This window comes from Apus apus, chromosome 1 (assembly GCF_020740795.1).
Source record: "Apus apus isolate bApuApu2 chromosome 1, bApuApu2.pri.cur, whole genome shotgun sequence".
Lineage (NCBI taxonomy): Eukaryota > Metazoa > Chordata > Aves > Apodiformes > Apodidae > Apus > Apus apus.
This window is the reverse complement of record NC_067282.1, coordinates 155,793,287-155,813,603: the sequence shown is the minus strand read 5'-3', so window position 1 is coordinate 155,813,603 and position 20,317 is coordinate 155,793,287. Positions and strand designations below refer to the sequence as shown.

The following is a 20,317-nucleotide window of genomic DNA, read 5'->3' as shown; positions in this document are numbered from 1 at the left end:
GTGCAGGAGGTGCAGCACCGTGGGTGAGGGGATGCTGGTGGCAGTGTCGGTGAGGCTCTCCAGGGTGGTGCTGGCACAGCAGGCAGGGGCTCTCTCCTAGCATAGCGGTTATCTCAGGCGCTGAAGGCTTTTCCTTGGGCCAGCTGCTCCCTTCCCACCGTGCCAGGAATGGCTCTGGGCCCCCAGAGTAGCTGACGTGTCTCTTGCTGAGGAGAGGACTGGAGCAGGGTGGCATGGTGAGAAGAGGGCAAGCTGGCACCATGGTCACCTCCGTCTTCCCATACCTCTTCATTATCCTGCTCACAGGGGGCTCCCCAGCAGGGTGTGCTGGAGACAGTGGCTCAGCATCTCACGGTAAGTGAACTTTCCTCCTGGCTTGGGGAAAGGCTGGGTCTGCTGTGGGGAGTCTTCCTAACCGAGGGTGTACTGTGCAAGCATTGTGTCAAGCTTGCAGGAGAGCTGTATGGGTGAGCTTGTAATGTGGGGTGCTTGGGTACCTGTTGGGGGAAGGCTCTCTGAGCTGCTCTGTGTGTCTCCTCTGTCCAACCCTGACCTCTCCTCTCTAGGCAAAGCTGGTGCTGCAGAGAAACCTATCCTGCTGAACAGTATTGGGGATGCAGAAGCCTTCATCAGTGGTGCTGAGGTGGCAGTCATTGGATTCTTCCAGGTGTGTTCACGGCACCTTCCCTTTGCCAGCTGTGAGCCCTATTCCACCCTGATTAAAAGCATAGGGCTGGATGTGGTGTAAACACCTTCCAAAGGCAGCTGCTCTCCTGAAAGGTGCTGGGGCTGTGACAGGTTTGTGGAGGGATTAGGTGACTGGCCACAGGGAGAATACAGGGAACTTAATGTGTGTGTGTAAACAGAGATGGACCTAGAGAGGAAGGTGAAGGAGGTTGTAGGAGCCCTGGAGCCAGAGAAAGGGAAATGCTGCAGGGGAAGTAAAATAGGAATGTGTGTGGGAGAGAAAATGTTGGTGAGGGGTGAGTGGGAACATCAGTTGTTTGCAAGGCATTGCTTCCATGATGAAGCCAGTGAAGCCAAGTCTCGGGAATCAGCACAGTTGGGGGTCCTCTGAAGTCCAAGAGGGTTTGCATGGACTCTCTGCCCTTGCTGCGTTGTTCCCCAGAGTTGATACCCTTGAGATCTCTGCCTCTCTGCCTAAATTAAGTTAAATTGAAAGGAGACTGATGTGTATGTGTCTCCTGCCCCCAAAATGGAATGAGTATTTTTCCTTAGGAAACAAGACAAAAATATTTACTGAGTTAGAGCACCAGAAAACAGAGGTCTCTTTGACAGAATCCTCATTACTTTTAAGGTCCCCAAGTTGCATCTTTTCCCCCCTTTTTTTCCTTGAACTCTGCCCTGGGCTTCTCCTACTCACACACTGCCATATGGCTTCTGGCAGAGAAGCCACTCTGCAAGTTCCTTCCTCCTTCTGCCCCGAGCCTGGGGCTGGAGGGCAGCATAGGGAGGGCACTCTTGGTATAGAACAACATCATCTCTCAGCGCACCACAGCGTGAGGATCGCTGGTGCTGCTTGTGCATCGCTGGCAGCAACAAATGCATGAACACTGGAGACTGATGCCCGAGGGGCTTTGCTAAGCACTGATCGCAGAGCACCAGCTGCCTCGCCTTCGGCGCCTGTAGGCATCCAGGGCTCCTCAGGGGTTGCTCCTGCAGCGAGCCTGCAAGGCAATCTGCACATGCGGAACGAAAGTGCACAGACACCTCCTTCCTCCGGGGTAGCTGACTGTGGTTGTGGCAGGGCTGTACCCCAGGCGCAGGGCCTCCTACTGAACTGCAGCGGGGACTGTGGCTTCTTGCTGGGCAAAGCAGCGGGGGGGCATAACCGCTGGTGTCTTGTACCATGGCAGCTTCCCTCCCACTGCAGGATTTAGTTAATCAGAGTCGATAGGAGACTGCTCCCATGCAGCACATGGAGTCCTGGGGCAGGAGGGATGGCTGTGCCATCCTGCAGTGTGGGAACAGCCCTGGCTGCCAGGAACGTGGGGCAGCAGCCAGCAATGTGTTGAGAGTGCCTGAAGGCTGCATTTAAACAGTAGATAAAGACGTATGCGTGCCACGAGGGCTTGTCTTGGCCCTCTGCCTGAGAGTATATTCATCCAAATAATGTCCATGTTCTCTGTTCGCCATAAATTGTTTCTCTACTGCAGCCTTTCATTTCACTGCAGTATGGGTCTCCGCAAGCTCCGCATATAATGAGCACGGCCTCCCTGGCTGGGAACAGTATGCCATGATGGAAAAACAGCACACTGCTCCAGAAACCCACGTGTGTGGAAGAAAGGGCCATGCTTGGCCTTATTAAACCCCAGCTTTCCCAGGAATGCTCCAAAACTCAGTGAGGTTATTCCCACCCCAGGCTTCGGCACTCTCACCATGTCAATGCGCTGGCATTTCCAAAACAAGTCACCAGAGCTGTTTTTCTTTGAAGAAAGAATTTTGTTTTCCATTCTCTCTGGGCTCACAAACAGCTGAGCTAACGGTTCAAACAAAAAAGAAAAACAAACCAATTTCCAAGCAGAGACTGTGTCTTGAGGATTTAAATCCAGTAAGTAGAAGTATAAAAAATATATTACTCAAAAGAAAAGCTGGAATGGGAGCAGTCAGGCAGGCTTTAGTACAGGCTAAGGCTGTAGCCAATGTTCTCCCTGCAAGCAAGAGAATAAACCTCAAATTACTGAAAAATTGCACGTTTCTATCCTTTGAGGTATCTGTATTAGCTACTTTTTAAAAGGATGTGTCTAAGACACATATTTAAAAGGAGCCAGGATACTGTGACTGCAAGATGATAAATTGTAAACCCTTGATTCCAGAATCAAGGTTATCTTAAAAATTGTATTTTTAATTTTTTTTTTATATATATATAACCACACACGTCTATGTGTACATCTGTGTTATGTATAACTGTGTGTATATATATTTAAGGGTGCTACATCTGGATTCTGAGTTTCTCCCCTGCCTTTTATAAGAGCCCCAGGGCTTCGCATCACCGCCGTGTTACCTGTGAGCGTGGGGGTAACAAAACGAGGCAGCAGAGGTGGAAGCCGGAGCTTCGCCCACCGCCCCAACACTCCCTTCGCCGCGGCTCTCAGCCCGGCAGCGCGCTTGGCATCGCCGCCCGGGGATTTCCCCGGTGTTGGGAGGAGGGGAGGTGGCTGGCGGGGCTCGGGGGGGGTGGGGGTGGGCGGAGGGGGATGGGGTGGGGATTTCTGCAGCAGCCCGGTGACAAGGGGAGAGAAGCCCGCTCGCCCCGGCGGCCTCCCCGGCCCGGGCACCGTTTCCCCGGCGGTTCTGCCGGGCGGCCGGCAGGGGTCGCCCTCGCGCTGCCTCCGTGCGCGGGGCGGGGGGGGCGCTCCCCTCCTCACCCCCCGCCCCCCCCATTCTCACCTCCCGCCTCCCTCTCCCTCCGCAGGAACCGGAGAGTCCCGGAGCGTCCCAGTTCCGCCAGGCGGCCGGCCAGATCCCGGAGGTGCCCTTCGGCCTCAGCACCAGCCCCGCCGTGCTGTCCCGCTACGGCGTGTCGGCCAACACCGTCACGCTGTTCCGCAGGGTGCGTGAGGCCGGGGGGGGGGGGCAGTGGGAGGCGGGGGTGCAGACAGACACACAGACACACACAGACACACACAAACAGACACACAGACACACACACAGCCCCGGCTGCTCCCCAGCAGCTCCCTGCCGGGAGGCACGATGCCGTGCAAAAGGCTGCGTCGGCAAAACGAGGGCTCCGCTTCAGGATTTCCCCCTGCCCGCCGGTTTTGGGGAGAGGGGCTTCAGGGCAAGGGCTTAAAAACTGCCCGCAGGTACGCTACGGGTAGTCGTGGTAAAGAAGAAGGTTGAAGCTGCTCTTCTCTCCTTAGAGCAAGCAGAAGAAAACAAAATACAAACAACCAAAAACCAACAAAAAAAAACCCCAACAAACAAGCAAACAACAACAAAAAATACACTAAAAGACTTCTCATTGGCAGCCCCACCTGCTCCAAAGAGGGCTTCTGCTTTTCATTTGCAGAGTGCCCATCACGGAGACATGCAACATTTATTACGCCTGATGAGATTCTCTGTTTTAAGACCTCCTGTGGATCTGGTCCAGCACCCATTTCTTTGCAAAGAACCATGCCTGTGTTTCTAAGTGACCTGCCTGGAGTTCAGTGTTACTTGAATGGGGTTTCTGTGGCTTTGGAAAGGCTCCTGAGACACATAAAAAGCATCTAGAGTCCATGCTACAATGGATTGGCACAGCAGACTTGATATAAAATCTTGCCAAGTGTCACTTCAGACAGACAAAGCTGTCTCTGACACTCCCTGGGTGCTCAACTTTTCCATTGTGGCTGAAACCAGATCCAGACTGGGTCTCTGCCGTTTGAGATGCTCTGCCACCAAAAGAAATTCCAAATGCTCTCATCTGTCTCCTATGCTGTGTTTTGTGGAGTTATTCCCTGAGTAAGCTTTGGACATGGGCCCATCAAAAATGTTACTTCGCAGTTTCTTAGGGATGGATGCTGTGCAAGATCAAATCTTGGTTGACTCCAGCTGTAAGTGCTGGTGCATCACTGAATTTGAAGCTATGTTTGCTGAAATTTGAGGTTATGATACTGGGAAAGGCCATGCACCTGCTTCAAGAGCACCAGCAAAAGTTAAGAGCAGATATTCTACTGGTTATATGAATTTCCTCATATTAGCCCTTCTCACACAAATATGGCACTTGAAAACTGTGCAGAGAGGTACATCTGGGGAGGAGAAGGGCCCTAGGCAGCACAAAATGTCCTAAAGCCCCATGTCACCAGAGCTCTAAGCACACAGGGTTCTGGGGACACACTGTGTATACTACGGAAAACAAAATGTGGCAGTTTGGCCAAGTTCTAGGTCCAGCTTGTATAAAGATTGGACAAAACCAATTTGTTCCCCTTTCTTTCTCATCATTTCCTGCACTGTGTTTACCACTGGCGTTATCCAAATAATTCAAAGAGAATGATCTAAGAGTGAGCAATAGGTAGACAGGTCCTTTTATTTAACCTTTTATTTGCTATGGGCAGATGTTGCAATTGCAACACCCATGTCAGTTTTGGTTCTTAGTCATAGTGGTTTTCTTCCAAAAACATTGAAAAGATTTTTTTTGTCCTGTGGCAGATAGTGAGGATGACTGCATTGGGAGGATGTTTGATTAAAAAAAAAGTGTCTGGATTGTTGGAATTTGGATTATATTGAATATTCTTTGTTCACAGTCCAGTTTTTGCAGCTGAACTCTTGTTTAATAGAGAAAAAAAACAGCCAATAAGCTAATACACTAGTCAGGTTCAAATGTGGTCAACAATTTACTTCTCTAATTGTCAGTTTTTCTTAAACTAAGCTATTCAGACACATTAACTTTCCTTTTATTCTGTGCTAAGTACTGTGTAGGAGTAAGGGGTCAGAGATAAAAAGGAAAAGAAAAAATAACTGAGACAGGAACTTGGAATCAAACACTAATTTGAAGAATACAAAGATGCGTGACTAGGATAGCAGTGAATCAGAGGCATAAGCTCATTTTTTCCTTGCTTTTGCCGAGTGTGAAACACTTATAGTGCTTAGAAGTTTAAACCATAATTACAGTAGTAGGAGGGGCTGCTGTCACTGCTTCTTTGCAAATAGTGGAGGGAAACTGACTTATTGTCGTGAGGAATCTGGCCTTGTAGACCTAAAAAGAACATAATTAACAGATGCTAACAAGCTGGTTATATGGAGTGATAAAGACCTTTTGACTAGATCTTCAACTGTTAGATGCAGGCTATTTTCCAGCCTTATTTTCTTAAGATCATAAATGTTGAGCGCCGATTGAAGACGTTATTATCACAAAAATTGAAATCAGGTGTTTCCAGAAATCCATGGAAGTCAAGAGAAGACTTTCCATGGAGTCCAGGGTGCTTTTGATTGGTTCCCGAAACGTGTTGTGGACTCACCCGCTCAGCTGTTACGCTGCCCTGATCGTTCTTACTTGAGTAGAGCTGCCCTTTCATTTTATAATCTGTGAGAGAAATCAGGCCACCCAGCCTGAAAAGCACCAGTTTGGGTTGCAGGATGGGGTGCTGTGGCCCCTTACCAGATCAAAAGCCTTGGCAATGACCACAGAACAGCAAAATGTGCTTTAATGTCTGCACACCACTGGAAAACTAGCACAAATATTTTCAGAGGTTGTACAGATGCAGAGAATAAAATCTGGTGGGTGCATATGGACCTTTCCTCAGCCCCAAGAACCTCATGTATCAAAGACCTTCATGTCCCAGACTTTGATCTTAGTGTGTCACAGCCCAGCGTGGCTCAACTTGGTCACATCCTGCAGTGGTACTGCATAGCAACTCTGCCCCTTAGGGTGGTTTAGCTACCATTCAATGGTTGCCTTCTTTTTTTTCTGTTTGCCAGGTCATGAAAACCTCAATAAAATCACATCATGTGAGTGGGGGGGGTAAAGTGTGGGGAGATGTGTGGCAGGATGGATTTTTCTCAAAAGCTAAAATGTGTGGGGCTTGATTTTTATTTTTTTTTCCCCACTACTGTACTGAAAAAAACCCCTCTCTTTTTATTGGAGAGATTTCCTGCTTGCATAATGTTTCCAGGAAATCCATCCAGGCCCATGCCAATGTTTATTACTTGTAGAAGAAATTGAATAAGCTGTTGAAGATTTTTTAAAGGGATGTAAAGCCAAAATTGATGTGAGGAGTTAGGCAGGATTTAATGATCTCTCCCCACAATGCCTACAATTGTCAATCAGCTAATCCTCCCTGTCTCCAGTGCGTAAGGAGCTGATACTTCAGGGCTATCTGGAAACCTCAGTGACTTCTGCTTTGCCACGAGTTTGCCTTGAAGGAGGGTGGAAGATAGTTATCTCAAAGTGCAGAACAGTCTCTATAGGTTCTGGACCTTCAGAAGTGAGGATTATGTGGCAAGGGGAAGAGGATGGTGGTGTCCTAGGGGATGGGTGTCTCAGTGAGTGAGTACCATCAGTGCCTCTGAAGGGGATGCTGAGAGGAGAGGACAGTTGTGACTGTAGCTGTCTTTGCCTGTCTTCAGGTAGACAATGACCGGAGGGATCTGGATATGAATGACAAAGAAGTTGATGTTGAGAAGATGACTCGTTTTGTTCGGATGAATGAGCTCCGCCTGGTCACAGAGTACAACCCTGTGGTAATTACCATCTCCCTGCATCCTTCACCTTGTCATTTGGTCTCCTCCTCATGTGCATTCTCTGGCCCAAGTGTTTGCACCCCCAGATGTATGTGAGGGTAGTGGCAACGGTGTGCATGGGGTTAGGGAGGCCACTCAGCTCTTTGATCTTTACTGCTGTTCTGCATGGGTACTGCTGTGCTGGATTGTGTGCATGGAGTGGGGAAAGGAAGGGAGGCATGGCAGTTCCTTTAGCTTGCCAGTAAATTTGGGGTGTTTATGGGCAGAGAGCTCAACTTCTTACCACTCATGCCATCAGTGCTGCTTCCTCCCATGGGCAATTGCTATGTTGTACCATGTCTGCAGATCCCACTGAGCCAGGATCCCCTCTCTTTTGCTGAGGAGCCTTGAGAAACATGGAAAGTTGAGTAACCTAGTCCCAGAAGGGCGGCTCTTCTTCATCACCCAGCACATGGTGCTTGACATAAGCCTGACTATTTGAAGGTGTATATAAGAGCTGACTGGAAACTTCCCAAACAAAATTTTTCCCATCCTCTCCAGAATTCATCAGCTCAACAAAATAATTGAGACATAGGATGCTTCCGTGTCAGCCATCTTCATTAGCTTACCCACCTGACTGGCAATCACTGGCTCCCAGTGCTCCTCTCTCCTATAAAAGATCACCAAGGATTTAGACTCCCCTGAAATCTCAGCAGTCCACTGTGCCTATTGCTGTGGAGCTAATGGATCTTAGAAGCTCTGATGACTGCAAGGCTGAGACTTTATCATTGCTGACAGGCTCTTCTGTGGACTTTTGAGTAGCTGCAACAGTGCTGACCAGGCTCAAAGGAGAATGGCCCAACCTTTTTCAAAGATACACCTTTTCAAGCCAATGCCAGGATCAGCTAAGAGGGCTGACATGTTCCCTAGCTCAAGTGCAGCCTGCCAGTAGACAGAGCATTTTGTTTTGAAAGCACAAAATTTTGTTTCTGGAGTGAAATACTGTAGAAGTTAGTTTTTTTTTTTCTTTTCAAGAAACAATTTTTTTTTTTTTAAAAAAGTGTACGTGTTTTTTCATCTTGATAAAGGATATGAAAAAAGCATTTCAAAATCACAGAATATTTGTGGGGACAGAAAAGCTATATTCTGCCCTACTGTCCTTACAGTCCTTTGAGAACACCCAAGTCACGTCAGCAGGGCTGTTCTTGTTATCTTTATAAACACTTTAGCCTTCTGAACTCTTGGAGCCTCCAATGCATCTTTTGGCAGTTCATTAGGTCATGGCTCCCTCTTCATGTGTTTCTGTTGATGCTTTGGGTTCTCACCCCATTGTATCCTGTTCAGCATACAGGCTGTCTCTCTGAGAAGTCCTGAGCTGTTTAGCAAGTTCATCCATCCTGACTAGAAGTACACTTCTTGTTCCAGTTTGTTGTTGTTTTTTTTCCCAGGCACTCTGGAGTCTTATGGAGGTGCTGCAATTAACAGTGCCTCCTGTAGTCCATGGCCCAAAGCCCTCCCAGTTCGGCTTGGTTTTGTGTCAATATTTATTCCCAGTGCATATGCTGTTTACATCTAAGAATGCTGCCGGTCAGCAGAGGCTGGGGTCATGTGGATCACACTGAGAGCTGCCAAGACTTTCTCTCCCCATCCTGGGGCCCTTTCTGTTTCTCCCACATACTTTAGGCATTTTTAGGCAATGCTTACCCTGTGGGCTTTCCAGGAGAGTCAGATGTGACCTGGCCACATTGATAAGCTCTGCTGATAGCTCTTGCACAAGGCTATGTGGACAGGCACACCTTTGTGTGGAGCTGCCATAGGAACTGCTGCTCCATCCCTGCCCACTCTTAAGCCCTGCCTTGTCATGGCCCTTGGTGCTGGCTTGCTTCACCCTCATCTTCAGCCTTGTCCTATCCTATGAGGTCTTCTAATGTTCTCCAGCCTTGATTTACATCCCCTTGACTCTCCCCTGCCCCATCTACACCCCACCAGAGAAGTGAAGAGGTGCAAAAAGTCTGATAAACATTACATTAATGGCAGAGTCCCGGCTGCCAAATAATAGATGCTTTGCAGTGCATGGCCCTCGCCAGCATGTACTCCGTGACCCCTTCTTTATTACTTCTGGAGTGTGTGGAAACTTTCTCCTCCCACTGGCAGGGAGCTGCACTGTCTGTGCCTCCGTGGTTTTGGTGGCACGGGGGAGGCAGCAGGTCTGGCTGGGCTGCTGTTTAGCTTGAGGGAGAGGCTGCAAGGCTGCAGGAAGTGGGCAGGAGGAGAAGTGAGATGATGAGTGAGTGAGTGCCTGGAGATGGTGCAGCAGCTTCTTGGGCAATGCCAGCCCTGTCTCTTCACAGAGGGCCAGTGTGTGCTGCCTGCTTGGTCCTTGCCCAGGGGATGAGGGGCAGCCGGCTCCAGGGCTTCTCCCGCTGCAGGACAGCAGAGGCACTTTTAACTCTAAGCACTCCGGGGTTGCTGAAATGGGGCTCTGGACTCATCCCCACCCTACACACAGCTTAATGCTGAAGAAAGGAAATAAGGTGAGACAGCGACCCTAACACTACAAATCCTTCCCACTCTCTTGCTCCCATTTTGGCCAGGTACTGGACCTCAATGGTTCAAGGCACCCTTATGGTCAGTGTTTGCTGGCCTTCCCTCTCCATTCCCTTTTTCCTCTAGACTTCAGCTTTCTGTATCCAGGCAGTCCCCTTGCCTAGTCACTGACTATCCTGAGGCAAGTGATGAACCCTTGTGGAGTTCAGACTCTCCTCTCAGGAGTAAGCAAAGTCAGGAGGTTAAGCACTTCCATGAAGAACCCAGTTTGGATCCTTCCTGCTTTAAAGAAAGCTGTTCTGCTTGTGAGACTGATTTGCAAAGAAATCTCAGCTGACACATGAGGATTGATGTCCCTCTGGCAGTGCATCCAATGCGGATTTAATGTTCTCTGTCTCCTTGTCTGTGTATGTTTCTCTCTCTGTCTGTGGTGGTTGTGTTTTCGGCAGACAGCAATAGGTGTTATGCAGAGTTCTCTCCAGCTTCATCTCCTCCTGATCACAGACAAGATGTCCCCAAAGCACCCTGAGCGAATGCGCAAATATCGGGCAGCAGCAGAGCTCTTCAAGGGGAAGGTAAGTCCAAACAAAGAAGAAGGGGAGACACTGGGGAGAAAAAGGGAGAACAGTGATTCAGTGACTTCTTCTGTGGATGGGAAGTGCATAGTCTCATTCTCCATGCATTAGGAGAGCAAAGGCAAAGTGGCAGGGAAAAGAAGATAAGCTGCATAACTAAGTGGAGGGGTTGGATCTGTTCACCTTTTCCTATTTTTGCCTCCTTGTGGGGAAAATATCCTCTGTAGCCTGCTCCTCTCCCCACTCAGTGGGACATTATGTACTTCCTTGCTTCTGGTCCAGTTTTGTTCTCTTGCACTGGAGGACAAACAGCTGCTGCAGTTCAATCTGGTGATGGTTGCATTCCACTGGTGTGGGAGGTGATTTTGTATATACAGCCTACAGGATGCCAAGGAGCATTATATAAGTGACCAGACAGTAACTAATGTCACGGTGCTTCTTAACCCTTAGTCTTCTGATTGGATCCTGGGGAAATAACTACTTTAAAGGAGTTGTGAATGGGTTTGTCAGATTTCCCTCATATCACATCCCTCATGTGATAGGATAGATGGGGTCTTTCAGAGAAATTTCACCTGTTTCCCACCCCTTTGTGGACAGAGCTCCTCAGACAGTAAATCTTCCCATGGCTGATCCTCTGCCAGCTGCTGGATTACAGAGGAATTTTTGTGTGGGGAACAGAGGAAGGAACTGGCAAGTAAAGGAGGATTGGAAGCAATGAGAATGCATTTGGGGCAAGAGAGAGTAGCAGGTGGGAGGGAAGAGCAGATGACAGCAGCGGGGAAGGCTGAGCTGAGAGGCAGTGGAAGAGAACTTCCCAGGAGAAGAGTGAAGCTGGAAAGAGTTGGGGTTTAAGAACAAGAACATCTGCATGTGGTACTGAAGGAGCAGATTAAAAATCAAATAGAGGGTCCACCTCAGAACTGTGCACCCTCAAAAGTCTTGAGACTTTTTTGTGGGAGGACTACTTTAGACCTCGCCATCTGTCCTACCAGTTGGCAAGAGACGAGGCAGAAATGGTGCATCAGTCAAAAGGTCTCTTCAAAAGTGTTTTGCTTTGATGAATACATAGTGATAAAACTCATTAATCTAAAAATTCTAGCCATCACATGTGAGAGGTATGTTACAGTGACACTGCTATTCCTGTCCTCCATAAGCAGTGTGGACTGGTACAGGTCTTCACCAGGCAGCTAATTTTTCTACCACAGTGCATTGCTCTATAGCATCACTGTCCTTTGCTTATGTGGCTGCAGTCAGTTTTCTTTTCATGTGACATGCCCAGATCTGAGCAAATGTGAATACTTCTCCTTCCTTCTTCACAAAACATTTGATAAAGTGTTGTACTGCTGTCAACGTATGAATTGACAGCAAGCCAGATCTAGCTTTCCTTTCTTCATGCAAGCAAGTTAAAAAGTTAGCCAGAGTAAAATATTGAAATTAAAGATGTCGTGATTTGACTAATTTTTTTTTACTTTGCCATAGTGGTTCTGCAGGAGACATACGTGAAAGGACTTAGAGTCTAATATGTTGTTTTTCCTGAACGAGTGACACTGTGAGGATGAAATTGTGATTTGGACTGCCATCTTACAAAGCAGTAAGGGAAAGCTAGGATCCCACTGTTTGGGTCTTAGATGGAATCATAGAAACATAGAATCATAGAACCATTCATGTTGGAAAAGACCCTTGGGATCACCAAGTCCAACCATCATCCCTACTCTACAAAGTTCTCCCCTAAACCAGATCCACAAGCACCACATCCAAATGACCCTTAATGCATCCAGGGACAGCAACTCAACCATCTCCCTGGGCAGCTTATTCCAGTCTCTAAGCACTCTTTCTGTGAAAATTTTTTTCCTACTGTCCAGTCTAAACCTGCCCTGTTGCAGCTTGAAGCCATTCCCCCGTGTTCTATCACTAATTACCTGTGAGAAGAGACCAGCACCAACCTCTCTACAATGACCTTCTAGGTAGTTGTAGAGACTGATGAGGTCTCCCCTCAGCCTCCTCTTCCTCAGACTAAACATTCCCAGCTCCTTCAAGCTTTCTTCATAAGATTTATTCTCTAGGCTGTTCACCAGCTTCATTGCCCTCCTCTGTACTCGCTCCAGCACCTCAGTATCTCTCTTGAATTGGGGTGCCCAAAACTGGATGCAATACTCCAGGTGTGGCCTCACCAGTGCTGAGTACAGGGGGACAATCACCTCTCTCCTTCTGCTGGTCACACTATTTCTAATACAAGCCAGAATGCCATTGGCTTTCTTGGCCACCTGGGCACACTGCTGGCTCGTATTCAGCCACTTGTCAACTAGAACCCCCGGGTCCTTTTCTGCCAGACAGCTTTCCAGCCACATTTCCCCAAGCCTATAGTGTTGCATGGGGTTGTTGTGGCCCAAGTGCAGGACCTGGCACTTGGCCTTGTTGAAGCTCATACCATTAACATTAGCTCAATGATCTAATCTATCCAGGTCTCTCTGCAGAGCCTCCCTATCCTCATGCAGATCAACACTCCTGCCCAGCTTGGTGTCATGTGCAAACTTACTGATAATGCACTCTATGTCCTTATCAAGATCATCAATAAAGATGTTAAACAGAAATGGTCCCAACACTGAGCCCTCAGGAACACCACTTGTGACTGGCCATCAGCTGGATTTGACTCCATTGACCACCACTCTCCAGGCCTGACCATCCAGCCAGTGCTTGATCCAACAGATTGTATGCTCATCCAGGCCCTGAGCAGCCAGTTTTTTTATGAGAGTTCTATGGGCAATGGTGTCAAATGCTTTTTGGAGGTCCAGATAGACAATATCCACAGCCTTTCCCTCATCCAATAGTCGGGTCATCAGGTCATAAAAGGAGATCAGGTTCATCAGGCAGGACCAGATCTTAGTATCCAGATCTGGATACTAAGGATTGTGCAGACTGGTATGCCCACTTAGGTTTGTCTCTATTGCTCTGCCATGTAGAAAGACATGAGTTAGTTTGAGTTTCAGAAGCAGCACTGTACAATACCATGGAAATCTTTCTTAAGTGGAGTTACCTGTTGTGAGGACTATCAAGTGAGCTCAGGTTTACTTCAAAACAGCTAAAGTATTAAGTAGATTTTCCTTTTTGCAGCTCGCAGATTGTCTGTCAATAAACACACAATTCTTGACTGGAATTTTTTCAGGATCACCAGTGAATACCTCATAACCTGTGGGCTGGTGGTGAAAGGCTTGTTTGTGCTGCAGGATTAGTGCTGTAAATGGTCTGAGCAAGGAATCGTTGCTGTGCTGTGGAGAGGTGTTTAGGCTCCCAGTGAGCATGTACCCCTGCATCCAGCAGTGCTTTACAATGTGCCAGAACAGAGTGGGGAGGCTCCCCGTGTATTGCAACTTCTGTACAAGCCATTGCAGAACACAAACAGAGCCTAAAGAGGGTTCCTAAGCAGCAGAAGGGGTACTGATCCTTTCACGCATTTCAGCTGCACTCTGAGGGAGGAGAAGTCCTTGTCATTGTCATCATCAGCTGAAGGGAGAGAGAAACTTGTTGCTTGTATTGAGATGAAGAGGAACTGCTGCTGCTGAGTGGCTGACACCAAAGAGTGAAGAAAATAACAAAATTATCTAAGTTGGAAAAGACCTTTAAGATCACTGAGTCCAACGGTTAATGGATCATGAAGAAGTGATTCTCCTGCTAGTACCAGAATTATGATCTCTTCGTTTCTGGTTTATTATCTGTTCATTTGTGCCTGAGAGAAAGCTGAGGTTTCCAGCTGGAAAACTGATGATGCTGCACCGTGAGGACTGTTGTTTGAAAACAACCTGAACTGTGCTCTGAGCAGCAGTGAGTGTCTGCAGGCAGTTTAGGTTCCTCTAGATTTTATTGTGGAACCTGGGAGCTATAAAATGCTGTAGAGTGCAAATATTAGATGATGCTGTGCCAGCAAGAGCTGACAAGAATAAGAAGAAATATGGTACTTTTCTGGCAGATTTTGAGAAACAGTTGTGGATGGTAACAGTGAACAGACAGAGCTCAGTGTTGCAGCTGCACGAGTGCTTATTTGAGAAAGTACTGCCAAGAGTCCAGGCTTTCTACTGGAAAGGAAATGTCAAGATTTGCATTGTTGAGCCAAACTAGCATAAGCATCTTCAGTTTTCTTTCCACACTATTGGGGTGTAACATGACAATTGCAGCTGGTGTACTTCATGAGTGTTTGCAGAAGTTTCAGTAAGGTGATGCTGGGGATAACAAAAGCAGCTTTTGCTGTAACTGATGTAACTGGTTTACAATATCAGAATAATTTGGGTAGAGATGTTTGCAAAGTTCATTTTTATTTATATGTAGGCCAATTTAGAAATGGGTTCTGAGAAACCCCTGAGAGTCCTTCAGGAGTTCTTCCATGGAAATGAAAAGACAGTGCTCTTTCTTTTGCAGACAGTAATTAATACACTTTTTATTTTTCTTGCCAGACACTGATGGCTCCAAAAGTGAGAGAGATAATATTCAGAGATGCCTCTTTTAGCCATAAACAAGGGAACCTGTAAATATGGGTTGTCTATGTAAATTAACAGATGTCTCTGGTAAAGTTGTTTTTATAGTTTGCTTTTTTTCTTTTTTAATTAATGACTCATGTTTTTGTTTTACTTCCATGTACTATGTAAGCTATGTAAGAAATTAATCAAACTTTAGAATTTTTTCTTTTTGCTCATAAAGTCTCCTCAAAGAATTAAAGCTGCAGTTCCATGAAGTTCAAAGTCAAACATCGGACATGATGCTTGATCATCTTTTCTGTTTGTCTTTAGTTAGACAGAGGAAAAACTAAGCAACATCAGACTGGTTTCTACCATTACAGTATTCTTTTCAATTAACTTTAATTCCTTGGTCAATAACATCATGCCATATCTTCCTGGTATTTACCAGGAACTCAATGTTCTAAAAGCACGTAATTCCATATCTTAGTATTTACGAGGAACTTGATGTTCTAAAAGCACTGGGCTAGGAATCAAGTTTTCAAGACACCAAGACAGAACCAGTATACAAAGTTTTCTGAGAGAGTGCTTATTGCAGGTGACAGGGCACAGATAATATCATGCGTGGAGGAGAGGATTTGTGTCAGGAGTTTCTCATCCATGCAGATCCTTCACTGCTTGTAGCAGCAGACCTCTGAACACCATCAAGAAGATTGCTATCGAATGAAAGAATTTCATGGAAATTAATTCAGAATGAAAAAAAAAACAAACAAACAGCTATTGTACAGGATAGTATGAAATATAAAATGAATTTTCAGTTTGGGATGGAACTACCTTCTTTCTAGCACTGACATGAGAGTGGGCACCATAATGGGATTGTTTTGATGAATTACAGCCTTGGTAAGTTGTGTGATCAAAGGCTTTGGGCCCTTTTCAGTGCTGGTAGAAAAGGACAGGCATGTCCTTTCTTCCCTTTTAAAATAAGTGGAATAAAGTGCCTGTTACCTCTTATTCTGGAGGTTACCTGGATGACTGGCTGAGAAAAGACTAAGATCTAGATAGCAGAAGTTAGGCAAAATGAATCTTGTCTCCTGGTCAGTATACTTTTCCATAGTCACTGCTTTCATTCTATGCTATTAGAGCTGGCTGGGGATGTGTGAACAAAATACATTCTTCAGGAGAAGATGCCAGTTCCACCAGGTGGCATCTATTGTGGAAATGTCCCTGTTGAGAAACCTGCTGAGTTCCAGTGAAAATGTTGTTCCTGTTTCTATATCAGAGTGATTAACTGTAATTAAGCCTTATACCAGACAAACTACCCCTCCTGCACACAGGCTGTTGCCTAGGAAAGTTTCCAGATACATATATTTTTTTTTCATAGAATATAAATTTAATAAAGTAAAGAATTTGAGATTTACCAAGTTTATTTTTAGAGAAGAAAAAAAGTTTTGAACTAACTGGAGTGTTCTTGATTGAAAAGAAAGAAAAACATGAGTCACAGCCTGGGAACTGGGCACATCATCTTCACATTGCATTACTCTTCTGTTTTTAAGCTGTTGTTTTTTATTGTGTAAGTTAAGTGTTATCCCCGTCCATAGATACATCAAATATGTTAAGCCAAGTGCATTGCACAGGATAAAGAGAAGATAAACTGGCTGAATGTTTCTTTCACTGGCTTGGATGTCACCTACCAAGGGATTCTATTTAATAAGGTCAATTTCTGTTTAGATTTTCTTTTATTAAAAAATATACATAATGTTGGTATTTAGTATTAACATACAATTTAAGAAAGATTTTTGAGATAGCTGTGTATTTTATTGATAATCTTTTAGATGCCAGAATTTTAAATTTGTACTAATTGTTACTACTCCTGGAAGATTTCAGTTGAAACTCATTCTTAAAATAAAATCATGGAGGAGTTCACCAATTCTGATAAATATGTACTATTGAAAAATCCCTGTGGAATCCTAATCCTTGGCTTGATTTTGCTCTCCAAGACTATTCAGGAGCCCAGAAAACTGTAGGTCATTCTCATCCTGGCTTATTCATTTTTGGGCTGTGTCTTGCCTCAGTTTCTCAAATGATTGCAACTTTATTTCTGTTCACTGCAGATAATGTAAATACGTCCTTTGTATTTGGTACTCTGATGTTCTTATTCTTGTAGGCTCCTATTGCTCTGTACTTCACTCCCCCATTCTTGCAGCTGAGTTTGATTCTCCCTGCACCAGAACACCTTTTTACTCTGCCACTCTGGATCTTGCAGGGACGTGAGCATCTTATCCAAATAACATGCACGTAGAGGGGTCAGGTTCTTTCACATGTACTGCTAAGATAAAAGACACCTTGTTTCCTCATCTGTTAGGAGAACAGATGTGGAGACTGCCTTCCTGCTATACTGTAGATATATTTTTAAAGAAGGTGAAAGAAGACATGGTTTTTGGTAGTATAAGTCTAGACTTGATAAAATATAGAAAAACACACTGCATGGAGCAGTTAGATAGTGGCAGAGCAAAGCGTTGTCCTTACAGAGTATGTTAAGTTTTCTCTAACTCTTTATAAAGTAATTAATCTTTTTTCTGATCGCTGGGAATTTGTTCTCTCTCTCAGTTTCTGTTTTGATCACATTTCTTTTCCTATTTCCATCACAGGTTCTCTTCATCCTGTTAGACAGCAATTTGAAGAGCAATGAACGAGTAGTGTCATTCTTCAATCTGAAGAAGTCCCAGCTGCCAGCTCTAGCTATATTCCATGCACCAGATGAGGAGCAGGATGTGTTGACTGTGAATGAAGTCTCTGTTGAGCATGTACAGGACTTCTGTAATCGTTTCTTACAAAGAATTAAGAAGGTAAAGGGAGACTCCTGTACAGTCTGCAGGAGGCTGGGATCTTGTAGGACAATGCTGTTACTAACAGGGCTCTTGAAGAAGATGACTTCTGTTCCTTGAACTCCTTCCCACCACTGCCACCTCCTCTTTCATTTTAATTTGCACCTAAATATCTGAAAAGCATTAGATCTAGAGCCTCTTTCTTCCCTGACCTCTGCCTTCTAGTCTACAACAAGAAGACTTCACTGACCTCTACAACTATATGAATGTCTCAGTGAAGCATCTATTTTCTGGGAACAGCAGCTGGGGAGACAGAGTGAAAGGTGCTTTTGGACACTGAGAAGGGGATAGTGGATGACAGCACGTAAGAGAGGATCAGAGAGACAGTGGCATGGATAGGAAGGAAATCTATCAAGAAGGACACAGAACAGAGTATACAGACAAGGTCTCAGGACTCTACCAGTGGTCTCTGCTTGGAGAGTCACAATTTAATCTCCATGTTCCCTCAATGTAAATATTTTCTCTCTTTCAAAACTCATCTTCTTATAGCATAGAGGTTTTGTGTGCAATTGAAATGGGATACGCAAGGTAGTGGCATAGAGAGCGGAGGGAAGCATTTAAGTTGGTTTGTTTCATTTTATCACTATGCTGAGAAACTGAGAAATGTCAAAACTTATTTCATGCCTCTAATGTGTTTTAGAAAGAAGACGAACTTCAGGATAATGTCCCCAACGAGGAACTCTGATTCTTTCTCAGCCGACAGAATGACTGTGTCCAGAGTAATCAGTTTGTGGTGTATGAAGAGTTCACTGAGCTCAGGAATTCCTGGCATAGTAGCATTAAGGGGTCAAGTCAGTCACAGAGTCCCATCTCCATGCTATGTACATATATGCTGTCTGTTCTCTCTAGGAATCTCTTCTCCCTTGTCATTTGTTGGCTCCCACTCTACTTACTCAGTACTCCAGGAGCTCTGGTATTGCTCTGCACTGTGTCCTTCCATGACACCTCTGTTGAAGCAAAGGATGATTTGGCAAAATGGCAACATCAGAGATAAAGCTTGTAGATCCCAGAGATTTGTTTCCTTCATTGTCTTTGCTTTTGATGCCATGCTGGGATCCACTGTGCCTCTCCTGGCACTAGGAACAGATTGGTTGCTTGACGTCACATGAACTTTTCAATTTATTTTACTAAATAAAGTAAAAAGTGAATAGCCTGAATTTTTATGCAAATACATTATTTCCCACTCCCCATGTCTTTTACTTATGGAAAATCTCCTTTCTCTGAATATAAGCAGGCTTGCAACACCTAACCAGTCCATTTGGTTGCTAAGGATCATGCCCCATGGCAATGGAACCATTTTCAACAGATATTTCCACCAGGTTGAGGGATTCCTGTGAAGGTTTGGGATCAGAACAGCACTGGATACAGCAGGTCTGAGCTGGTGCAGCAAAAATAAATGAGCCTAAGATTCAGATTGAGGCAAAGAGGAATGGGACCTGTGGCAGAGGGGCACTAGAAAGTTGCATTGCAAGATAGGGGATATCTCTGCACTGCATCAGAGGGAAAGACTGATGGCTGTGAGTTGATCTCAGACATCCCTCAGAAGTCCCAGTGCTGATATACAGAGGATGGGGATGTTGCAAGAGTGGTGTACGAGCCATCCCTGTTCTGCTGTACTAGATGAATGCACTAGGCTTGCCTTGTGCTTGGCTCATCATCCTTTGGTATGAAGTATGGATGCTTCTGTCAAACGGTGACTGCATTTTGTCTCACGGCATGGGACAGTGAGTCTGAGAAGCACAGAGCTGAGAAACCACATCCCTTTCTCAGAGATTAGCCCAAGGCAAAGCACTGGGAATAGAAAGAAGTTGTTCTTGAGGATGAGGCAAACACAGCTCCTGGTACAATAGAGAGGCAGGTGCCAGCCCTGCATTAGCTCTTGCCTCTTCCATGCAGAACAAGCTGATGTCTTTCATGTCCCTAAGGCTCTGCTTCCCATGCAGCTGGACTTATGTCCTTTAGTGCTCTACCCTCCTTTTACTTCTGCTTACCTAAAGCAAGCTCAATACTGTAACATGGGGAATAAAAATTGCTGCACTTTTCCAAGAAGGAGTGGTATGATCAAAACTGTATGCAGGATTGTGCCTTGTGTTGGAAAGGGCAAAAAACTGTCTCCCTGCACAGGAGGGAGAGCAGTGGGCAATATGGGTTTTCAGAAGCTCCATAGTCAATGCAATAGCCAAAAATTGTTTCCTAAATGAGGTAGTTCAGAAAAGAGCAGGAAAAGAGGAAGGACAGAAGAGAGAGAGAAGCCACCTCTGTCTGTTCAGTTCTTAGAATCATAGAATGTTTGGGTTGGAAGGGACCTTAAAGATCATCTAGTTCTAACCCCTCAGCCATGGACAGGGACACGTCCCACTAGACCAGGTTGCTCAAAGCCCCATCCAACCTGGCCTTGAACACTCCCAGGAAGGGAGTATTTGCAACTTCCCTGAGCAACTTGTTCCAGTGTCTCACCACCCTCACAGGAAATAGTTTCTTCCTAATGTCTAACCTAAATCTGTCCTCTTTCAGTTTTAAGCCATTCTCCCTTGCCCTGTCACCACAAGCCCATGCAAAAATCTCCTCTCCAGCTTTTCTGTAGGCCCCTTCAGATACTGGATGGCTGCTATACGGTCTCCTTAGGGCCTTCCCTTCTTCAGGTAAACAACTCTCTCAGCCTGTCCTCAAAGGCTGGACAGCCCATCTTCCCTTGTCACAGCTG

General features: G+C 45.7%; 1 protein-coding gene across 1 annotated transcript; it reads left to right on the top strand.

Annotated features, from left to right (window-relative positions):
• The first annotated feature begins 233 nt into the window (after nucleotides 1-233).
• ERP27 (endoplasmic reticulum protein 27) lies at nucleotides 234-18,744 on the top strand. Its single transcript, XM_051625154.1, has 7 exons — nucleotides 234-354; nucleotides 567-667; nucleotides 3,437-3,574; nucleotides 7,069-7,182; nucleotides 10,158-10,283; nucleotides 17,377-17,574; nucleotides 18,254-18,744. Exons 1-7 carry the CDS (start codon nucleotides 234-236, stop codon nucleotides 18,296-18,298), a joined length of 843 nt encoding a protein of 280 aa, XP_051481114.1. The 3' UTR covers nucleotides 18,299-18,744.
• The last annotated feature ends 1,573 nt before the right edge of the window (nucleotides 18,745-20,317 follow it).